Source organism: Rhincodon typus, unplaced genomic scaffold, assembly GCF_021869965.1.
Source record: "Rhincodon typus isolate 14 unplaced genomic scaffold, sRhiTyp1.1 hic_rhity00002498, whole genome shotgun sequence".
Taxonomy (NCBI): Eukaryota; Metazoa; Chordata; class Chondrichthyes; order Orectolobiformes; family Rhincodontidae; genus Rhincodon; species Rhincodon typus.
Genome location: NW_025968136.1, coordinates 1 through 25,000, shown reverse-complemented (window position 1 = coordinate 25,000; position 25,000 = coordinate 1). Strand labels below are relative to the sequence as shown.

The window sequence follows — 25,000 nt, the reverse complement described above, 5'->3', positions numbered from 1 at the left end:
ATATCTATTTATTCTTTTATACCTAGCCAATTTATTTCCATAATCAACTTTATTTAATCATCTGGTTACTTAAAAAAAAATTCCTAATCCTTTGATTTACCACTAATTTTTGCTGCATTGTATGCCTTGGTTTTTGATCAGAAGCTCTCCTTGATTGCCTTTGTTAACTAATAGTAGGTTTGTCCTTCTCATTGAGTCATTTTTTACTGAAATACAATTTTGTTGAGCTTTATGAAATATGTGCTTAAATGTCTGCCATTGCTCACCTATTGACCTTCCCCGTGGTCTATATTTCTTGCCCACGTAGGCAATATTTTCTCAATTACCCTTTTTTAAGGTGAAGTCACTGGTTTGAAACCTCTTGCGCTCCCTCAAACTGAATTTGTGATTCTACCATTGCTATCCCATCGAGGATCCTTAACTACAAAATCTCTTCTTCATCTTACTTCATTACACATTATTAGATCTAAAATAGCGTGTTGCCAAGTAGCTTATGCAGTGAACTGCTCTAAGAAATGATCCTTGATATTGTGAACAAATTGTTCTTTCATTTTACTCTTGCCCATCACATTTGTCCAGTCAATATGCAGGTTAAAATCACCTTGAATCACGCATCTTACACACCTCCTCCATTATTTTGTCCTACAGTGAAGTAACTCTTAAAGGGCCTATAGACAACTTCCACCTGTGACCTCTTTTTTTTTGCTATTCCTTATTTCCACCCAAACTGATTCCACACCATGATCTATTGAACCTATCTCACTACCCACCATCACAGTGCTGTCTTTATGAATAAACCTACCCCAGTCATAGAGATGTACAGCACTGAAACAGAGCCTTTGTTCCAACTCGCCCATGCCAACCAGATATCCTAAATAAATCTGTTCCATTCACCAGCATTTGGCCCATATCCCTCTAAACCTTTCCTATTCATATACCCATCCAGATGCCTTTTAAATGTTGTAATTGTACCAGCTTCCACCACTTCCTCTGGCAGCTTTTTCCATACATGCACCACCTTCTGTTGAAAAGGTTGCCCCTCAGGTTCTTTTAAGATCTTTCCCCTCACACCTTAAACCTATGCCCTCTAGTTTTGGACTCCCCCACCCTGGAAAAAAGACCTTGTCTATTTACCCTATCCATGCCCCTATAAACCTCGATAAGGTTACCCTCAGCCTCCTATGCTCCAGGAAGATAGCCCCAGCCTATTCAGCTTCACCCTATAGGTCAAACCCACCAACACTGGCAACATCCTTGTAAATCTTTTCTGAACCCTTTCAAGTTTCATACCATCCTTCCTGTAGCAGGGAGACCAGAACTGAATGCAATATTCCAATAATAGCCTAACCAATGTTCCCTACAGCTACAATGTGACCACCCAATTCATATACTCAGTGCACTGACCAATAAAGATAAGTGTACCAAACACCTTCTTCACTGTCCTATCTGCCTGTGATTCCTCTTTCAAGGAACTATGGACCTGCACTCCAAGTTCTCTTTGTTCAGCAACGTTCCTCAGGACCTTACTATTAAGTGTATAAGTCCTTCCCTGATTTGCCTTTCCAAAATGCAGTACCTCACATTTATCCGAATTAAACTCCATCTGCCACTTTTTGGCCCATCTGACCAAGATCCTGTTGTACTCTGAGGTAACCTTCTTTGCTGTCCACTACATGTCCAATTTTAGTGTCACCTGCAAACTTACTAACCATACCTCCTATGTCCACATCCAAATCACTTATATAAATCCCTTTTCTTGTTCAGCATTCCAAAGGACTAGGTAAATACCTTGGGATATTGAGTTCCCAGTCTTGGTAACCCTACAACCATGTCTCCTTAAAAGCTATCAAGTCATATTCATTTTTTTTCTAGTTGTGTTGTCAACTCCTCTGTCTTGTTATAAATGCTTAGTCAGTGCCTCAAGCTTTGATTTTTTTTCCCCATTATTACTTATTCTGGTTCTGACTTTGGCTGCACTCCTCTGCGTGTATGTATTTTAGTTTGGCTCTTCAGTACCCTGCACCTCTGCTCTTGTTTCTTTTCACTTTTAAAAAAAACTTTCTCTTCAATTGAACTTACTTGTTTGCAGTTCTTCAGCTCCAGCTGTGTGATAATTGGGATTACTTTTTAAAATGTTTTCCATCTGGCACTTGGCACTCTGCTTAGTTTAAGAATTCTGTTGCTTCCAAACATTCTCCCAATGTTAGAATGGCACAGTAGAGTAGGATAGATATTTAGAAGAGAGGGACAGATTTGCTGCAAATGTTTGATATAGGGATATTTCATTTAATGTCTCTGACACATCCTTGCAGTTTGCCATGTCTAAACAAAAATACTAAAAATTTTAATGATCTAATAGTCAGGAATGTGCTTTTTCTAAACAAAACTCTAACTTGTTTTACAAAAATAAACTATTAGGTCACTAATGTAGAATTAAAGCATCCTTGACTGCAATTTCATGCAATTGTAATCCTCAGCTCATGATCAACCTGCTACTATGCGGACACGCAGCACCATTTCGTACTTGTCAACATCAGCTGAGAGACACGTCCCAAACTTTAAAATCTGAAACTGAAAAATAATGCATCATCTGCTGCCGGAGCTGATGTTTTGAGTTCCATATAAGCAGCTGTTCCAGTGCTGTTGAAGAATGAGACTGATATTGCAACTTATTTTTATACATTGCCTTTAATGTAATTAGATGTCACAGGGTACATCACAGGAATGTTAAACAGCAGCGTTTGACACCAGGCTGTATTAGGGCAAGTAAGTTTGGTCAGAAGTATGTTTTAAGGAATGTCTTGAAGAAAAAGAGTTGTGCAGAGTTATAAGGAGGCAGATCCAGACCTTAGGACCTTCACTAGTGATGGCAAAACAAGCAGTACTGTGGCATTTACAAGTAGAAATGGTTCAGAATTAGAGGAGTGCCATTATCTTTGGTTTTGGAGCAGGAGGAAGTTAGATATTAAAATCGAGTTACTGCCGAATGTGAACTCAATTTAGGTAAATTCTGACCATAACACAAAGAAGCAGAAGCAGGCCACACAGCCCATCAAGTTTAATATGCCATTCAATGAAATCATCGCTGATCTGATAATCTTCAACTCCACTTTCCTACCTTTCCCCATAACTCTTGATTCCCTTACTGATTAAAAATCTGTATACCTCAGCTTTGAGTTTACTTAATGACCAACCTCTCTAGCTCTATGTGGTAAAGAATTACACAAATAACCTCTGAGAAGAAGTTCCTCCTCATCTGTCTTATGAGTGCAACCACTTATTCTGTAATTATGCTCCGTGATCCTAAGCTCTCCCTTGAGAGGAAACAACTTTTCACAATCTAGCCTGTCAAGCTTCTATGTTTCAATAAGGTCACCTCTCATACTTATAAACTCCAACAAGTACAGGCCCAACCTACTCAATTTCTCCTTATAAGACAATCCTTCCATACTTGGTATCAACCTAATGAACCTTCTCTAAATTGCCTCCAATGCCAATATATCTCTCCTCAGATAAGGGACCGAAAACTGGTTACAGTATTCTAACTCTGATTAGACTAATGCCTTTAATAGTCTCTGAAATAAAAGCCGACATTCTGTTTGCCTTAATAAAAGCAAAATGCTGTAGGTGCTGAAAATCTGAAACAAACAGAATGCTGGAGAAATTCTGCAGGGCTGGCTGCGTCTTTGGAGAGAGAGAAGCAAATGATGTTTTCACCAGTATGACTTCTCTTAAGAACTTATTTGCCTTCCCTGTTACCTGCTAGATGTATATGCCTACTTCTTGAAATTTATGCATGAGGACTCCCATTTTCCTCTGTGATCTAGCTTTCTGCACTGTTTCTCCAACTGAAGTAATATTCAGTTCCTCTTCTTCGTACCAAAGTGCATATTCTGCATCTTCCTGTATTATCTTCCATTTGCCAAGTTTCTACCCACTGTATTAATCTATCTATATACCTCTGTAAACTGTCATTCTTAGCACTTGCCTTCCTACCTATTATTCCCTCTCTTCGTTCCATTATGCCCTCTCTTAAAAACCTACTAATTAACAGAAAGTAGGTGCAAGTAAGGGCATAGACAGCAGAAATTTGGATTACTTTAAGCTTAGAGGGTAGAATGTGGTTGATGCACCAGAAAAAATTTGGAATAGGGTGACTTTAGAGTAAAGAAAGTTATGGCTGGCAACAGATGAGCGAAGGTAGATTCTGATAATTTTATGGAGGTAGCATGTTGTTGGAGGCAAATTTCAAGGTCAAGTACGATACTGCAGTTGAGAACACTACCTTTCAGCATCAAGAAATTGCCAGGGATTGAGTCAGCTAAGAAACTGATTTTGTTATGAGAAACAAAAATGTGACATTGATCTGCCCTGTATTGGAGGAAAGTTCTGTGTATCCATAACTGCATGTTGCACAAGCAGTCTGACAAGTTATGGAATCAAAAAGCAGTGGTGGTGATTAATAGCCAAATATTATCCATGTACATTTGAAAATTTGATGCTGTTTTCTGATTATGCTGCTGATGGGCATAAATGGAGCACTGAGATTGCTACTGCAATTAAAACTTGTAATTGTCCTTGTTTTACAGAGTGGTCTTTGGGCAGCACCGGCTTCCATTATATTCTGAAGTCATTTTGAGGTTGAGATCAAGGACAGTTAATAATTTGCATTAGCTATTTATAGTTTCTCTCAATCTCTGTCTTCTTGATTTCCACTTTGTTTAGTAAAAGGTTAAATGAGTCCGGTCTGTCATTCACCCAAGTGGCACATTTCCTTAAATAGATATTACCAACATTAGGAGAGGTAGACAAACCATTGTTTCACTACTTCATTTATTTTTGTCACTTGGCATAGTGAGAAATGTCTAATGTAGGCACTTCAGTTAATTAGCAAATTAGATTTGTACAGCTAACCTTTTTTAAAAGGACAAAATTCCACACAAGCATGATACCTTTATGCCGCTTAGACCATCTGTACTTTTCGTATTTGCCTTTTTCCTAGTTTTGCCCTTGGGTCATTTTAAGCAGAACAGTAGCAAGAGAACTTCAGCAGCATCTTCGCCCCTCTAATCTCTTTAAATCTGACAAATTTTTAGTTCTGACAAAGGGTTCTACACAGTGTTAACCTGTTCTTTCTCCTTACTGGCTGCCTTACTGATTTCCAGCAATTGTTTCTATTGGCAGTGTAACGCCTGACTTTATCTCTGAATGCAAACATGCCATTAAAACATTATCTTAACAAGCTTTCTGAATTTAACCTTTTAACCTTAGAAAATATTTCTTCATTCTTATTTGAGAACCTTTATTGAATAGAGCTGTCCTTTAATAAGTTTCTATCAAGATCTATTCTTGCAGAGAAATGTAGCTTATAATTCAGAAATAATGTGAATTGTTCATGCTGCAAACAGTATCAAGTCCACTGGGAAATGGAAACATTTTAAATGAAAGTCAAACAAAGAAGCCATATCAGATTACAATAAACAACTGCACCTCCCAGTCGCGAACCATTTCAACTCCCCCTCCCATTCCTCAGACGACATGTCCATCCTGGGCCTCCTGCAGTGCCACAACGATGCCACCCGAAGGTTGCAGGAACAGCAACTCATATTCCGCTTGGGAACCCTGCAGCCTAATGGTATCAATGTGGATTTCACAAGTTTCAAAATCTCCCCTCCCCCTACCGCATCCCAAAACCAGTCCAGCTCGTCCCTGCCTCCCTAACCTGTTCTTCCTCCCACCTATACCCTCCTCCCACCTCAAGCCGCACCTCCATCTCCTACCGACCAACCTCATCCCGTCCCCTTGACCTGTCCGTCCTCCCTGGACTGACCTATCCCCTTCCTAACTCCCCACCTACACTCACCTTTACTGGCCCCATCCCCGCCTCTTCGACCTGTTTGTTTCCTCTCCACCTATCCTCTCCTCTATCCATCTTCTATCCGCCTCCCACTCTCTCCCTATTTATTTCAGAACCCCCTTCCCCTCCCCCTTTTCTGATGAAGGGTCTAGGCCCGAAACGTCAGCCTTTCTGCTCCTATGATGCTGCTTGGCCTGCTGTGTTCATCCAGCCCTGCACCTTGTTGTCTCTGTTATTATACACATCTGGAGCAGGTAGGCCTTGAACCCGGGCCTCCCAGTTCAGGTTTATGGAAACTAACCCCGCATCCCAAGAGGCTCTAGCGAGAACCTTCTAACTTACAGGCCAAACTGCTGACAGCTGAGCCAAGCTTAATAAACAGGGAAATTAATTTTAATTTTATTTGAGTCATTTTGCAGGAACCTATATTACCATTTTCAAAAAGACTGCCACTTTTTCCATACAACATCAATGTTGTAATTTTATTAATTTAATTGCTGTAAATCAGTAATGGTTTAAAATAATGCGTAATGCAACATGGAAAATCGTTAATTTGCAAACTGCTTAACAGTATTTGTTCAATGAATGTAATGATGTTCTGGTTTTTAGATTAAATATAATCTATGTAAAATCCACAAGATAATCATGCATTTTCAAAAAGCACAGGTGGTGGTAGGTGTTTTTTGGGCACAGATTGGTTGCTGTTGATTTCCTGTAATTAAAGTGGAACTGTTTGGGTGAACACATGATTTTAACTTCGAATGTTACTCCTTTTCAGGTGAAACTGTCTACTGAAATTCACTTTCTTCCTCATTGTACATTGACAATTTAAACTTTTGAAGTGAATATCGTTAAGAAAGGCTCAAAACTGGGGATTTGCTTCACTGGAACAGTACATTGAGGAATTTTTTCAAGACTTTACAAGAATGAAAAATCAAAGATTGCTTCTATTTTTGCATCAGACATTGAAGCCACTCCATAGTCTAGCTGGACTGGGGATTTTCCTCTTTCAAAGCGGACAGCAACTTTTGATATACAGTCATTTTTTCTTACAGTATTTTCGTTCCTGCAACCTCATTTTTCAACATAAGGCTCAATACACACTTGAAGACTTAAAGAAATTTGGGTTTGGATTTGACTTTCCTCCCAAGACTCTGTTGGTCAACAGTCCCTGTGTGTAATTCACTCAAGTTGTGAACTGACTCCATTCCAGTGGTGCTGCTCAAAACTGGCATCCAGAGATTTGAAACTGCAGACCTGAACCTTCTGTTGCTTTAGGGTCACAACTAAGTTCCCACTCAGTAACTTCCTCAACAACATGGTAGCTAAGATCAACAACTGCAGTGCGTATTTAAATAGCACCTTCATGTAGTTAAATGTGTCAAGGTGATTCAAAGGAATATTATAAAAAACAAATATGAAACCAAACCACTTTAGTGATTAGATAAGATTATCAAATGCTTAGCCAAAGAGTTAGGTTTTAAGCCGTATCAAAAAGCTGTAAAGTGAGATAAGGTCAGAAGTATAATGCTGAAGCTTCCATCATTCTGTTTTAATATGTTAGGGCTCCAAATGCCGATAACTAAACTATAAATTAATTTGTTGTTTGTATTAAAGTCCAAACTGCTAATATTGACATATTTCCAGGGTCCTCTTGTCAATTTCCACAAGAATTAGAGTCGGTTTTTTTGATTATATGTTTTATTGAGATCTGTCCCTTGATTAAACTTTAAAAATATAAAATATAGGTACTAAGTTATCTTAGAGCTGTGTTTTTAGAGCAGTAAAACTGTGCCATTTTCTGGATCTGCAGATAAAGATGCAAAGATGGCCTTTATTAGAGTGGTGTGTCCTTCCTGTCGGATGTGGGAGATTAGGGAGAATTTCAACATTCCTGATAATTATGTCTGCAGGCAGTGTGTTTGGTTGTGAATCCTATCAGATCACATTGATCAGTTAGAGCAGCAGTTAGAGATAATGATGAATTTACAGGAACTAGGGGATGTGATAGATAGCAGTTTCAAGAAGGGAGAAAAACCACAGATACAGTCAAGTAAATGGATTGCCTTCAGGAAAGGTAAGAGGGATAGGCAGATAGTACAGGACTTTCCTGTGGTTATCCCCCGTCTCAAACAAGTATGCACTTTTGGAAAATGTAGCAGGTGATGGACTCTCAGGGGAATGTAGCACTGACAGCCAGGTTTATGGTACTGAGACTGGCCCTAATGTAATGAGGGGTACGTCAGGTTCCAAATGATCAATTGTGATAGGGGATTGTCTAGTCAGAGGCACAGACAGACATTTCTGCAGTTGAAAATGAGACACCAGAATGGTGTGTTATCTCCCTGGTGCCAGAATCAATGATATCTCGGAGAGGGTGTAGAATATTCTCAGAGGGGAGAGGGACCAGCAGGAGGTTGTTTTACACATTGGAACTAACAACACAGGAAGAGAAAAGGACGAGGTTCTGAGGACAGAATATAGCAAATAATAAAGAAATTTAAAAAGTAGGTCCTTGAGGGTAGTTGTATCTGGATTACTCCTGGTGCCATGAGCTAGTGAGATTAGGAATAGGAGGACAGAGCAGATGAATGTGTGGCTGAGGAGCTGGTGCAGAGGAGAAGGATTCACATTTTTGGATCACTGGAATCTCTTCTGGGGTAGAAGTGACCTGTATTAGAAGGATGGATTGCACCTGAATTGGAAGGGGACTAATGTACTGGTGGGGAGATTTGCTAGAGCTGTTCAGAAGGACTTAGACCATGGGGTGTGGGGGGGGAGGTCATGCAGGTAGGGGCTGGTGCTGTTGGGAAAAGGAGCAAGTCAAACAGTAAAGGCAGACAGGAACAAAGTAGAGAACGATTTAGGACTGATGAATTAAACTGCAATTATTTCAATGCAAGCTGCTGTATGATTGAGGCAAGACTTCACTATTTCTGTATGCAAATCCTCTTGCAACTAAAGCTAACGTTCTGTTAGCTTGCTGCACCTTCAGGTTAGCCTTCGGTAACTTAAGTCCCTTATACTTCGACGCTTTCCAGCCTTAAGCAATATTCTACTTATCTGTTTCTCCTACCAAAATGAATGACCTCTCATTTTCCCACATTATACTCCATCTGCTGTGTTCTTGTCCATTCACTACAGTTGTTCTAATCTTCCATCAGGCATGGACAAACCTGATCTGCAGATTTGCACAGCTCAGAAACCATACATCCAACAGCATATGGCTTCACACACCATTTCTTCCTATTTGTTATGCTGGTTGGGTTTGCAGTGCACAGTACTGGAGTGTGTAAAGAGTACAGCTGCAAAGGTGGGCTAGTCAGAAGGCCGACTTGGTTCTCCAGTATGGATTCCCAGTTCTCAACAATGTTTAAAAGTTCCATAAACCTCAACACCCATTGTCAGCCAATGTTGCCTCAGATCCATGATATCATTTGTGTGCTGTGTGCATTCTATCAGTGTCAAAGCTAGGATTATATTTTTTTTCTGTAATCATAGAGCCATTTAAATCATGATGGAAAAGATGACTGGACGTTTTGTAACGTTTCACTGTGTTATGTTGCCACCTTTGTTGGAAATGCAGTCATGAATGTGTACAATTACACAAAGCTGGTCAATGTTGGGGTCATCCTAACCTTTAAAGGACAGTTCCCTGTGATTCATCTTTGCATTAAAAACAGATCTATATTACAGCACCAAATAATGACATTTGTAGGTGAAAAAACACTTGTACTTTCCTTTCAGAATGTTCCTGAACCACAAAACTGAGAGAGAAATGGTGTTGGATTGGGAAAGTAGAGGGGAAAATTGGATTTCCTCCAGAAAAAAATTGACTATTGGTGCACTGAAATGAGGCACTGCGCCCAAACAAAATTTGGCCCAGTGTCTTAATTAATCCCATGATCACTTGGATCTTAAATGAGTCCCTTGGTCTGAAACCTCAGTTATAAAACCTGATTTTGCATTACTTGGTGAAGCAAATTTTTCCACTGCCATAAAATGAATTAAAATCACCTATTATGATTCAATGTTAATATAAAAGGTTGGGGTCTGTAGTATTCTGTTTGTCTCAGATATAAATTATCTAACAAATACTGTGTCGTTTTGATATGGATGAGAGTCTGTGAAATTGCTAATTCATTGGTGTTTGTTTTACCTAGGAACGAATACTTTTGCAAATATTGCCGAAATGTTTGGTCCACAAAAGGTATTGTCTTGAACCTCACAAATAGATACTTAGCCAAAGGCGTAATATTTAAACAAATGGCTTCAGGTGATATGATTCCAGAAAACTTGAAGCATCATCAGCTAACGACCAGGAGGCTTCACAGCAGAACGTCTAGCCATGACACCGAAGCAGATGGAGGTTTTCTTTTTGAAGCAGATGAAGCTTGGAAGGAATACCACCGTGCTCTATATCAGTTCTACGAAGCCAAAGAACTATGTGATGTAACGTTGAAGGTGAGAAGAATGCCATTCCTTCAGGCTTTATAATATAAACAAGGGCACATTTCTCTCATCAGCAACCCACTCTCTCGACGGATGAGTGGAAAGTAAATTAGGAATGTAAAACTCAGTCTTAATATAATTGTCCTCATTAGGACTTTTCATTTTAAATATTCAGTGGGATGACAGATTCATTTTTCTTGAGCTATCACAGGGACTTGATGAATATTAGTGTAATTTAAAAAATGCTGAACAGTGATGTTCCAATGTCCTAATGTACTGGTGCAAGCCCCAACATTTCAGAACTTATGCTCATTAATAGCATGATTTTTACCAGTTACACTGTGGTGTTGTATTAGAATTATTCTAGTAGTGGAATTTAATACACTACTTTTGCTTAAGAGTGTCAGCAAACCTGTTGGGTGGAACAGTGGGGATTGGTGAAGCAGATGGTGGCATGGTGAAATTTCGAACTTGCATATTGCATGCTTTAATAAAACTATAAAGGTTAATACTTTTAATACAAATTATCTCTCATATGCTGATCATAGATCATAGAATCCCTACAGCATGGAAACAGGCCCTTCGGCCCAACAAGTCCACACTGACTCTCCGAGCATCCCATCCAGACCCATCCCCCTATAACCCACCTAATCCACACATCCCTGAACACTATGGGTGATTTAGCACGGCCAATCCACCTAGCCTGCACATTTTTGGACTGTGGGAAGAAACCGGAGCACCTGGAGGGAACCCACGCAGACAGTTGCCCGAGGGTGGAATAGAACCTGGGTCCCTGGCGCTGTGAGGCAGCGGTACTAACCACTGAGCCACCGTGCTGCCCCCAGTTGATGGATTGATTTATGGGTATATCAAGGTTTTGCTAATAAACCTTGGTGTGTTTGATGGTCTCGTTGCACTAGCTTACTTAGAGAAAATATTGTGTAAGCACATATCCGCAAAACCTTGATATATCCATAAATTCTCAATTTTTTGAGACTGTATGCAGCATCTTCATTCTTGGAGCATTAAAAGGACTCTCTAATTAGTTTCTTAAATAGACCAAATGACGCTGAGTAATATTTCAGCTGGTGCAACTGGAGGTGTTTTACTTCTTGGCTAAACTGTACTCCAGGGTTAAAAAGCTGATTATACGCTTAATTTTATGTTGATAATTATTTGTAAAAACTTAGCAGAAATATAAAGGCAGTCTAAATAACTCTTCACGTACTTTATTTTCAGCAGAAGGTTGTGGTCTACAGGTATTATCACTGGGCTATTAATCCAGAGATCCAGGTAATATTGTGGGGACCTGGGCTTGAAGCCAACCATAACAGATGGTGGAATTTAAATTCAATAAAAATCTGGAATTGAGTCTGTTGATGACTGAATCCATTGCTGATTGTTGGAAAAATGCATCTGGTTTGCTAATGTCGGTAAGGGAAGGTAACTGCCATCCTTACCTGATCTGACCTACATTTGACTCCAGACCAACAGCAATGTGGTTGCCTACCTTCTGGGCTATTAGGGATGGGCAATAAATACTGGAGCAGCCAGTGACGCTCTCATCCTCTGAATACAAAAAGAAATGAATATTACAGTGACAGAGAACAAATTTCATCTTAGCCTAATGTATTTTTGCATGTTCTAGATGGGGCAGTAGCATTTGGTCCAGTTTGATTCCAACCTTTGTCAGGAGCATATTAGAGGTCTTTTTAATGTGATACAAACTATATTAAATTTGCTTGTCAACAGCATAAATAGCAGTTAATGCAGTTAACTGGCCAATATCCGGGGTATAATGTTAATTAAGTATCTTTATTAAATTGGAATAACATGTTTAATAAACAGTCTTTCAATACAAATTTTGTTTTTAAGTAAGCAATAACGTTATTGTTATGACAGCTTGCTATGTTAGCATGCTTTAATTTTTTGACAAATTGAGCTTTGAAAATCATTGCATCGTATGTAATCACTGGGTATAATTTTTATCATTAGCTAGCTTAGAGAAACTACTAGTAAATTAATGTATTACTAAAGATTCATGTTTGAAGGGTGGTAACTTTGGCATTAATATAACAAATTCATGAGAGTTTTGAAGTGACAAAATTTTACTCTTCGTGCCAGTGTTCTAGCGAAGAGAGTGAAATCTTAATTTGAAGTATCTTCCTTGAATCAAATTGTTGCATGTAGAAATAATAATAGCTCAGTCATTGGCTCATGTAGAACATATACAGGTCTGGGTCAGTTGAGGTGAATGGTCTGGTCTGTTCTGTGTATTCTATATATAATTCTGTTATCGTACATGAGTGAACTGTGTTTTTTTTTGTGTTTAATACAGACTTGTGCTGATCCCAGTAGTAATTTTACTGAGTGGTTTGTAACTGATGCACAGCTGCAAATACTTTCTAAACTAAGGATGAACTGTTTCTGATATTGCTCATATTAAATTAGTTTAATTCAAAGTTCTTAATTCAAAGCTATCTGACTCCTTCAAGTATTAGCAGTAATTGCCTGAGGTGTGTGTTATCACACCCACTCAAATGCTTATTAATGTTCACCTGTTTCAGGGTTGCTAATCATCTCTGATTAAAATATAACTGTTACTTTCTTTTTATATTGAATAATATTAAAATTAATATTTTGACTTTTCAGGACCTAGATTTTGCCCCTAATGTGTTAAACTTAATTTTGTTCACGTATAAACCAGTTCATCTGATGCTGCAAATCAAAACTGTAAAATAAGTTGGTTGAACAGAAATACTCAAAATATTCATGTTATACTTTTAAGAAGTTAATTTGCTGTTTATTGCATATTAATGTTTCGTACAGAAAGTAATCTGTGTCAGCAATTGTTCCCTGCTTAGTAGATCTAGCCACTTATCATGTGTGGATGCACCCAAAGACTATAGCTTTAGCTCCATTTTAAATTGTGTTACTGAAATGATATTCTTTGTTTTCTCACTCCATAGGTGGGGTCAAACTTAATCCCTTGCCACAAATTGGTGCTGGCCTGTGTGATTCCCTATTTCAGAGCAATGTTTCTTTCTGAGATGGCTGAAGCCAAACAAGATTTGATAGAAATTAAAGATTTTGATGGCGATGCAATAGATGACCTTGTCAGATTTGCCTATTGCTCCAGGATTACACTTACTGTGGACAACGTGCAACCTCTTCTCTATGCCGCTTGCATTCTGCAGGTAGAGCATGTAGCTAAGGCATGCTGTGAATACATGAAAGCCCATTTTCACCCATCAAATTGCTTAGCGGTACGATCTTTTGCAGAAAGTCACAACCGAGTTGACTTGATGGGCATGGCTGATAAGTATGCCTGTGAGCATTTTAATGAAGTAGTAGAATGTGAAGACTTTGTAAATGTTTCACCAAAGCATCTCATCGCACTTCTTTCATCCAGTGATTTGAATGTGGAAAAAGAAGAGCAAGTATATAATGCTGCAATGAAGTGGCTGCACTCAAATCCACAGCATCACGCTAAATGGTTGGATCAAGTTGTTGCCCAGGTGGGTTGACATTTATTTGTAGTTTGATAATGGTGATGTAATAGGAAGTCCTTGTAACACAGTTACTGATTTACACTGTTGAGTCTCCAATGTAGTTTTCAGTAAACATTACCAATGTAATAATATGAATGGTGTAGACAAGTTTTTCTTCAGTTAATGACTGATCTGTTCTGTTTCTTACAACTCTCTTTACAATGAGAAGCTTAATGAACAGGACACTTGAGTAGGATGTGTAGGATTTCAAAGACATTAAGGAGGCATGAGTTACATCGCCATTTTTAAAAAAGACCGAGACAATAGCCCTTGACTCCTGTACAATATTTTTGGCCTGATCTTTATCCATCAGCCATGTCTGTGTGGTGTTTGTGCAAGTACTGGATGACTAGTCATGGTGGTTGGACCGTAATTTTTATTTACATATTTGATTTGGTGTTTGCTTTGCATTTAAGGCATGTAGAGAAAATTTGTTGTCTTCTAAGATATTGATCTCCTGAAATGCTTGGACTGTTGAAGGAACTGCAGTTCTGTAAATGAGACAGAAGTGTCGGAATTTGTGATACAATTTACTTCAGTGTGTTTGTACTCATTTTATATGTCATAACATTCCATTGGATGGTGGGCACAGGCACTGATTTGAGGCCCTTCCCAAGCTGATGTCTGCAGGAGGGTAGGATTGCCAGGATGGATTGAGCTGCCACACACCCCCAGTTGTGCTTCCTTTGCCCATAAAGAATAGTATTTCCAAGCTATCATTCTAGTGGAAATGGAGCACTCAGCCTCATTTGGAAAGTGTGATCTTGGAAATACAGCCTTTTCCTTCAAAGAAAAATATTGATTCTTCAACTGAAACAGGCTACTCTCCCACAATAGAAAGGAAAAGTGCCAGTTTCAAATCCATACTATGCCGCAGGGCATCATGGTACATCTATTAGCAGCCATTTCTTTCATGAAATTTGAGATTGGGACAAAAATGGGATAGACTGGCAAATGGAAGCTTTTTCATTTCTTCCCTCCAGTAAACTAGGCAACCGAGAATTTTAAGCCACAAACATGCGTCCCAGATATATTCTTTTCAACTCTTGCTTGAGGCACCTCATCTTTCAATTAAACATATTTAAAGCTTTTTGAATTCACCATCGAGTTCAACAATTTCAGAACATGAATTCTGTTCCCTCTGCCCAATTTTTATTGTCCAGTTTATTTGCATGTGCAGCTCTTAATCTTGGTTTTCAAATTTTTGCTTTTGAACACGCACATTCATACCCACTCTGAACAATTCTTCTATTTCTTTACTTGCAACCGTGAGTACTCCTTTTGCTTTTTGTGTTATGACCTATTTTGTTTGTTCTGGCGAAATTGTGATGAATCAAAATTGGATAACCCGAATCTCCTGTTGTGCTGAAGTTATCAGCCATTCTGTCTGCAGAATAGGAAATCCTGTGATAAATTGAAGTTCTGGACTGGTAACTCCAGATTAGCTAAGCTTGCACAAACTTGCCATGTGACCATGACAACCAGTTGAGTGGGTGTCCAAAAACACAGGCAAACCATAATTCAACATTGCAATCTCACTGAAACGCTGCAAGTATAACCCGTGAAAAAGTCAAAAGTGCTGTCGATTGGATAGTGAATTTGAGACAGCAAGTGGAAAACCATGGTGTGAAGTGAAAATTGTTAAGTGGGAGATTCCACCATCAAGTTTGTTGGCCATCCTGAAGCATAAGGCAAATGTATTCGAACAGTTCAACAAGCAGCTATTCACTCTAGCAAGGAAGAGGATGAAAATGACTGACTTTTTTGACATCAGAGAAGCTTTGCAAGGCAAGTTAAGGCAGCTTGAGTAGTAAACATTCCCATCTGTGGTTTAGTCTTGCCGGAAAGTAGAGCCACCTTGACAAAGACTGAGCCATAACAAATTAACCTGCAGTGATAGACAGCTGGACCTATTCAAGACAAGGTGCGCATCCTTTCTCGTACAGTAAGCTGGTGGTGGAGGTGCACAGTTACAGCACCATAGCAGATGATTGGCTGAAAAATAGTCTTGCCATGTCTTGAATGATTAGGCACCAAGGGACGTTTTCAATGTAGATGAAGCCGGAATGTTTTATTGTCTTTAACCAGATTGCTCTTTACTCATTTCATTTTTAAACATTAATAATGAAAAGTGAAGCAAAGAATTTGTCACTGCTACAGTCCGTGCCAACATCCATTCCAGAAATGTGCGGGTTTGGTGGTTTGGCCATGCAGAATTGCCCATCATGTCCAGGGATGTGCAGTCTAGGTAGATCAGTGATGGGAAATGCAGGGTTACAGGTATAGGGTGAGGTGGAGGTGGGTCTGAGTGGATGCTTTTTGGAGGGTCAGTGTGGACTCAATGGGCTGAATAGCCTGCTTCCACATTGTAGGAATTCTGTCATACCATATGATGTCTAGTCACAAGATACCTGATCACATGCCATTTGATCTCCCAGTTTCTATACATGTTATTACATTTACTTTGTAAATGTTGGTCTGGAGGAATTACATAGACACATAGAAAATAGGAGCACGAGTAGGCCATTTGGTCTTTTGAGCTTGCTTGGCCATTCAACATAATCATGGCTGATCATCAAGCTTAATACTTTGTTTCTGCAGTTTATCAATACACCATGTATCCTACATTACAACAGTGATTACATTTTAAAAGTACTTTGCGCATTATTTTGGACCATCCTGAGGTCATAAGCAGCAGTATATATATGTACCAGTCTTTATTTCTTTTTGGTAAAGAAACAATCAAATAGTGTAGCAGCAGCAATAGGAATTCAGTCAGTTGTAATAATTAGTTGTTCTTTACTAACAGGTTCGATTACCTTTGTTGCCAGTTGAGTTTCTCATGGGGTTTGTGGCTAAAGAAAACATAATCAGACAGAATCTGAAATGCAGGGACCTGTTGGATGAAGCTAGAAACTACCATCTTCAGTTGAGCAACAAGCCAGTACCAGACTTTGAATATTCCATACGCACAACATCAAGAAAACACACTGCTGGTAACAAAACTGTTATTTATTTATTTGATTTGGATAGATGATTCTAATACAAACTTCAATTGAAGAGAAAACTTTTCAACTCCATATTACAAATTGTGTTGACACAACCTGTAATCTCCTGTTTTTAAGTATTAGATTTGTTGCAGTTAGATCCTTCTTCAAGTCTTTCATGAAATATCTGTAACACTCATATTTACATTCGCCCTTCACCCTTGACAGGGCTGACATTGTTAAGTTTGGCATTCAGTCCTACAGACAAATGATGTGACATACTTGGTGAGAGTTAATTGGACTGAAGTGACCTCTAGGCTTGGCTGTGTTCATTTTGTCACTATTGTAACTTCCATATATTTCTTCAAGTGTAACATCTGCCCACAGCAATTGCGATTGTAAGAATTGTGTAAATGTGGAATCCTTGTGCACTAAATCAGTTGATGAATATATAGCAAGACTATTTTGTGAACAATAAAGGCAATAGTGACAAAGGTAGAAAGGCTTTAAGCGTATCTTCCCACAAAACAAATCACAGTCTGTGTATACTCAAATGATTTCAAGTAACTAGAAGCTGTGCTGTACTGGGAGCATAATAATTTATTATGGGAAGTTGGGCTGTTAACAGTGGAGCAAACTGGAATTAAATTTATGGCTACGTCTGATGATTTATTGTTCCATTTTTATTTTGTAAAATTAAAAGTGGTGGTAAAAATGGAGACTTGTTATAAAAACCTCCTGGTGAAATGCATTTTCTGCTGTATGAATAAGATTATATCTTAGAACATTATTATCCTTCATATAAACGTGTTTTAGTATTTTTCTTATCTTCAAGTTATTTTCCCACCCTATGAACTTTGAGAGCTTTTAATCAATCATTTTCATATTACAATATAGTCAGAAGATTCTCTAATAAATTGGGAAATGTCCGTTTTCTTGGAGGCATTGTTTTGTTAAACTAGGTGATATTGAATTATTTGTGTTGACTCTAGATGCAGCATTGACATTGTAATGTAGTTTCCATGAAAATACCGTTTACAGTATTCAATTTCAGTGAACAATGCAGCTTGCAGATTCAAATTAATTTTCTTCATCAATTGGAATGTATATTTTTGTTCTAAGAGTGAGAAGGATAGAGACTGCTTTCTACCAGTTAATCTATTTATTTTTGATTTGAAGTTAAGCCACCTGTACGAAGAGTTCACAACAATAGCTTGTCAACTTTCCAAGATCAGTCTCAATTAATCCAATCTTAATCAGATTTTTCATGGTATAATCTGTGAAGCACAGCACTTTATTGCATTATACATCAAAGTTTTACTTTTTTCAACTAATGTTGCTTTCCCTTGGCTGCATACTCTGCACATTACTGTAAAAGTAGCAAATAAAGGGAAACTTGATGTGAGTTTGAATCTATTTGCAGTGCCTGTAATTACCCAATTTTATGATTTATGGTCACTGTTTATTCTTATTTTGTTATCCTACTAAAAGATGAAGTCATTCTGATATTAAGCTATGAAATTCAGTCTCTCACTCTTTAATCTGTTTGGTATAGGTGTCCTGTTCTGTGTTGGTGGCAGAGGAGGAGCAGGTGACCCATTCCGTAGCATTGAGTGTTACTCGATTAGTAAAAACAGCTGGTTCTTTGCACCAGAAATGAACAGCCGGCGACGACATGTTGGCGTAATCTCTGTGGATGGTGAATAATATTTTAATTTATATAACATTTATTTTTGAAAACCAGTTAATATTTCTAATCATTTTTAATTTGCTGAAACACAGGGAAAGTCTATGCTGTTGGAGGGCATGATGGAAATGAGCATTTAGGTAGCATGGAAGTATTTGATCCACTGACAAATAAATGGATGATGAAAGCTTCCATGAACACTAAAAGGTAGGCTTATCTTTAAATGGCATTTACACTATGAATGAGTTAAGTAGAACAACCCAATCCTTTAAATTCATAGATCATCGAATCCCTACAGCATGGAAACAGGCCCTTCGGCCCAACAAGTCCACGCCAACCCTCAGAGTATCCCACCCAGACCCATCCCCCTATAACCCACCTAATCTACACATCCCTGAACACTATTGGCAATTTAGCATGGCCACTCCACCTAGCCTTTGGACTGTGGGAGGAAACCGGAGCTCCAGAGGAAACCCATGCAGACATGGGGAGAACGTGCAGACTCCACACAGACAGTCACCCAAGGGTAGAATCAAACCCAGGTTCCTAGCGCTGTGAGGCAGCAGTGCTAACCACTGAGCTACCGTGCTGCCCCTTGAAGACATGAGGACTCGTCTGTTCACCCTTTCATTCTAGATCTTGAAATAATTTCAGTGATTTAGAAAAGGAAGCAAGGAGACCAAATGAGCTCATCTTCCATGTAGAAGTGATCTGATGGTGCATTGGGAACACCCAGCTGTGTCATGTCATGCATATGTTTTGCTCACTTGTCATTGATGTAACTTGACTCCTGATCCCCAAGTGTTTGTGGTCTTTTTTTTAAGCTCTTGCTTTTATGTGCCAATCTTTGAGTATCTGCACCTTTAAAGCCTTTTCTTTTTGAACTCTGTTCCTGACCATTTCTTTCCATCATATCTTTGGTGATTATGTTTTCAACTGCCTAGATCCCACAGTCTGGAATTCCATTTCCAATCCTACCACTTTGCTCTAACTCCATTTTTTTAAGACCCTCCTTTAAAAGTTGCTTAATTGACCAAACTGTTGTCACTCCATCTAATCATTTATTTACTGTTGTGTCCATTTTTCTCACATCCATATGACATATCTTGAGAACGTTTTCCCGATGAGGATGGAGCTATATGAAGTATTCTGGTCCTACTACCAGAGTGCTATATAACCACTGTAAGCTCTCTTAAAGTCGTCTTTAAATATCCGTTTTCATTCCCTTGGTGTCATACTGTCCAAATGCCAGGTGAAGATGATACATCTGATCAAAGTGATTTGCAGGGCAGTTAGTGAAACCTCGATGGCATTTATATCTAGAGGACTGAAATACAGGATACTGAAGTTGTGCTGCAGCTATACAAAATCTTGGTTAGATCCCACTTGCAGTACTGTGACAAGATCGAGAGAGAACATAACGTAGGTTTACAAGAATGATACCTGGGTTTTGGGGTTAAATTTAAAGTCACCATTGTCTTACTGGACCATAGGACTGCTCTTTCAATTGAGAGAGATGATTGGTGGTGGTTTCACCAGATGATTGCCATTCCTCAGGCAAAGGGAGACATTGAGGAAGAGAGTCCTTCATGGTGACCTCAGCCAGTGTTGTTGTGATGCAGACAAGCCAGCTTTAGAGCCAACTGAGCTAAGCCAGCTTTCTCTAGAATTTAGAAGGTTGAGGAGTGATCTGATCGATGTCTTCAAGGTATGAACAGGAAAGGACAGGGTAGATAAAGATAAACTGTTCCCACAAATTGGATATTCTAGAACTAGGGGACATAGTCCCTGAATCAGGGCCAGACAATTCAGGAGAGATGTTAGTCAGCACTTCTGTACATAAAGGGTGGTAAGCATTTTGGAACTATCTTCCAAAAATAGCAGTTGATGCTAGATCTGTTGTTAATTTTAAATTTGAGGTAGATTTTTTTTGTTTAAAGCAGAGGTGTTAAAGGATGCAAAGTTAGGCTGCAGATCAGCTATGATCTCATTGAACAGGCATGAGGGGCCGAATGGCCTACTCCTGTTCCTGTGTTCCCATTGTACAGTAAACAGATTAAAGATATAGTGAAATATTCAGAAATCATGGAGAAATGTTTGAGTTATAAGTTCTGGTGAAGCAAAAATCCTTTCCATCAGTTATTTTTAAATTCAGTCCTGCCCTTTAATTCCTGCTTTAAAGCAGACTTTTGCAAAATCTTAAGTTAGGCTTTTGCTTTCAGTTTTAATTTCTTATTTTGTACCCTATATATTCATACTCCTAGTACACAGGTCTGCCAGTGCTGGTGATTAAAATAGTTTAGCATTTCCCAGCAGTGATGACATCAGTTACCTGATAAGTGTGAATATAGGTAGGTGTTACCTAAGTCAACTCGTGCTTAAATTTCTACCTCTTCTACTGTGAAATACTTGTCACCACATTGTGTTATTTTTACTATTCTATTGGAGTTTGTAGGTATATTTTCTTTTCTGATATTCCGTGAGTGACACATTGTAACTTTTTAAAGTTGTTTCAAAAACAAATTATTAATTATGAATAACTTGGTATGATTCTGATCTTGGTTCAAATCTGAAAGCAATGTTACTTTAATATCTTCAGGAGAGGCATTTCTCTGGCTTCCCTTGGGGGTCCAATTTATGCCATCGGTGGTCTAGATGACCATACGTGCTTTAGTGATGTTGAGAGATATGATATTGACTCTGACCTGTGGAGCATTGTGGCAGCAATGAACACACCAAGGGGTGGTGTAGGTTCAGTTGCACTCAGAGTAAGTATTGCATAACTTACTAACTTGCATTTTGTGTTTCTGGTTATCTTTATTTCTGAACATTTCAAGACTATTAAAGCAATTTATGTACTCCACATTAATTGCACCCCACAGTGCAATGAAGACTGTTTGAAATTTCTAGATAAGGTATGACTATGAATTCTAAAACTATAAACTTTTTTTTAAAAAGCATATGGGTTTGTTTGAGAGGGAAAACCTCTGATTTTCAAATTTATGTTAAACTTAGATCCTTGATTAGACCCAAATTGGAATACTGCACACATTATATAAAGACTCTGGAGACACTGGAGAATAAGCTAAAAATAAAATATTACAAATATGCCTGAACTGAGAGGCTATCCCTAGCAGGGAAGGTTAAATAAGGACCTTTTCCCTAGAAAATTGAAGATTGGAGAGTAAATGGATGCCTTTTAGATTAGAAATGATGAAACATAGAAATGATGAAGTGTGAATTCAGAACTTTGGGCTATAGGTTTTCAGGAAAAATCTCTTTACTCAGTGAATGGTTGAAATGTCTAAAATGTTACCACAGGCACTGGTTGAAGTAAAGGCACAGAGGGAAGCCAGGTAAACACCACAAAAAGGAGCGGATATTGATGAAGAAATAGAAGAGGAGCATTTGAATTCATTTTATGATGTTGTTTCAAAGGAACTCCTAATGAAGTTGTAAGTAAGGTTGCCAACCCTCTTGGATTGTCTGGTGGTCTTTCCAAATTTGAGGGTCTGGACTCAATCACTACAGTTAATAACTAGACAGAAAAGAGGAAATATTTGTGCACTTCAGGCAATTTCAATTATAAACATTGGAGAAGCCAGTAATTTGTCTCCATTTATTCCACCCTTTTAGGATTTGGTCACTTTTTTTAAATTTGTGGTCTAAACACACATTAAAATGGATTCTGAACTCTGTCATGTCCTAACAAAGCTGTAAGAGTACAGTGCCGAGCTTCTGTCCATAGCAAGTGTTGCCTCAATGTGATTCCATCTCATTTTCCTGTTTTCTGATGTGACTGCGTCCAATCTTTTGTTCATTTCTTTGCATTCAGAACCATGTGTATGCTGTTGGTGGGAATGATGGCGTGGTATCTTTGTCTAGTGTTGAGAGATATGACCCCTACTTGGACAAATGGATAGAAATTAAGGATATGGGACAAAGAAGAGCCGGAAATGGAGTTGGTGAATTAAATGGCTGCTTATACATAGTAGGCAAGTAATAATCTTACGTATTGATATGCTTTCAGAAATAAATGGTTCATTGAAAACAAGAATCAATGGAATTAAGGTATATAGTGACTTAATAGACATAGTAATTCCTATCTTCAACTTCAATATATAGTCAATTCTTTGAAGAGGTGACCAAACACGTGGATGAAGGTGGAGCAGTGGATGTGGTATGCATGGATTTAAGTAAGGCATTTGATAAGGTTCCCCATGGTAGGCTCATGCAGAAGGTAAGGAGGCATGGGATAGGGGGAAATGTGGCAGATTGGATTCAGAATTGGCTGACCCTTAGAAGACAAAGGGTGGTAGTGGACGGAAAATATTCAACATGGTGCTCAGTTAAGAGTGGTGTACCACAAGGATCTGTTCTGGATCCTCTTCTATTTGTGATTTTTGTAAATGATTTGGATGAAGGAGTGGAAGGGTGGATTAGCAAGTTCGCGGACGATACGAAGGTGGGTCACGTTGTAGACAGTGGGAGGGCTGTTCTAGGTTACAAAGGGACATTGTTAGAATGCAGAGCTGGGCTGAGAAGTGGCAGATGGAGTTTAACCCTGAAAAGTGTGAGGTGATTCATTTTGGAAGGACAAACTTGAAAGCAGAATACAGGGTTAACGGAAAGATTCTTGGCAGTGTGGAGGAGCAGCGGGATCTTGGGATTCATGTTCACAGTTCCCTGAGAGCTGCCACCCAGGTGGATAGAGTTGTTAAGAAGGTGTATGGTGTGTTAGCTTTCATTAATAGAGGGATTGAGTTCAAGAGCCATGAAGTTATGCTCCAGCTATACAGAAGCCTGGTTCGGCCACATCTGGAGTATTGTGGCCAGTTCTGGTCACCTCATTACAGGAAAGATGTGGAAGCGTTGGAAAAGGTGCAGAGGAGATTTACCAGGATGTTGCCTGGAATGGAGGGAAGGTCTTACGAGGAAAGGTTGAGAGAGCTAGGCCTTTTCTCTTTAGAACGACGAAGGATGAGAGGTGACTTGATAGAGGTGTACAAAATGATCAGAGGTATAGATAGAGTAGACAGCCAGAGACTTTTTCCTAGGGTGGAGGTAGCTTTTACGAGGGGACATAGTTTTAAAGTGAAAGGAGGTAGATATCAGGGAGACGTCAGAGATAGGTTCTTTACTCGGAGAGTGGTAGGGGCATGGAATGCATTGCCGGAGAGGGTAGTGGAGTCGGCCTCATTAGGGGCATTTAAGTAGCTATTAGATAGGCATATGGATGATAGTATAAGGTAGCGGTGGAGGTTAGATAGACCTTAGGTTTAGGGTAAAAGTTCGGCACAACATCGTGGGCCGAAGGGCCTGTACTGTGCTGTACTGTTCTATGTTCTATAGTCAAACCAGATAAAATGTGTGCTCCCTATAAATATTTATGTATATGTGACTGTGCTTATGCATAGTCTGTTTAACTGTACACAACACATGAGGATTAGAAGTGAGGGATGAGAAGAAGATAGGAATGTTACTAGAAGTTGTGTGCAACCTGCTTTCACTGAACTTTAATGCATTTAAATACCGTAATTGGCTCACCATTACAATAATATGGTTGCAATGTGATTACCATCTACCTGTAATGCATAATTCTGAGAGTCCAGTCTTGCACGATCTATCCATTAAGAAGTAATAAAATGCATCTACAAAATCAATAGAAACCAGTGTCTTGTGGAATAATTTATACCATTCATGAACTAATTTGTTCTTAATTTTGTTTTTACCGGGAAACAGAATTTGAGAGGGAAGTTTCTGTTTGTAGAAGCATGTAGCTCCTTTTGGTTCCGCTCCACTGTCTACACAGAAGAAAATGCAGCATGTTCTCAGGGTTGGGCAGTCTTGGAATTAGTGTTGGAACTGCTGCTGTGTTGATTTATGTTAACTTGACGCTATTACATGAAAATTACTACCAACCTTTTACTTGTTTCATAATTTTGAGAATAGAACTTTAATTTTCTTGTATGCAATGATTTTATTATATTTCACTTTTTTAAGTTGATATACTTTCTGTTGCGGGGTAAGTGTCATTGCAATTGTATTTGGTCGCTGTGTTGCGCACTGTAGCGATCCAGTGAAACGTGCGTCAGTGGTGTTTTCCTTTTAACAAATAGAGTTGGTTGGTTGAATCCTGTGTACCAAGACACAACGCTGGAGAAGAGCTCAACTTGTATTCCAATGGTGATGTTTCAGCGGTCATTTTATTTTTATCCCTTTGCAGTCTAAATCTGTTTTACTTTAGGTGGCTTTGATGATAACTCTCCACTCAGCTCTGTGGAACGATTTGACCCACGTATAAATAAATGGGAGTATGTGGCAGAGCTTACGACACCCCGTGGTGGTGTTGGGGTTGCAACTCAAATGGGTAAAATCTTTGCGGTTGGTGGACACAATGGAAATGTTTATCTGAATACCGTGGAAGCTTATGATCCAGTGATGAACAGGTAACTATGTATGTCTG

At 38.9% G+C, this 25,000-nt stretch overlaps 1 protein-coding gene across 2 annotated transcripts; it reads left to right on the top strand.

Moving 5' to 3' along the window:
• Positions 1-6,603: 6,603 nt before the first annotated feature.
• On the top strand, positions 6,604-24,994 carry klhl8 (kelch-like family member 8). 2 transcript variants are annotated; one of them, XM_048593212.1, is made up of 9 exons: positions 6,604-6,635; positions 10,021-10,321; positions 13,279-13,827; positions 16,670-16,856; positions 18,403-18,546; positions 18,630-18,741; positions 21,134-21,302; positions 22,370-22,529; positions 24,782-24,994. In XM_048593212.1, exons 1-9 carry the CDS (start codon positions 6,619-6,621, stop codon positions 24,985-24,987), a joined length of 1,845 nt encoding a protein of 614 aa, XP_048449169.1. In that variant the 5' UTR covers positions 6,604-6,618; the 3' UTR covers positions 24,988-24,994. The 2 variants fall into 2 exon arrangements, with proteins under 2 accessions (XP_048449169.1, XP_048449170.1); XM_048593213.1 differs by lacking the exon at positions 6,604-6,635 and adding an exon at positions 6,645-7,200.
• Positions 24,995-25,000: the final 6 nt, after the last annotated feature.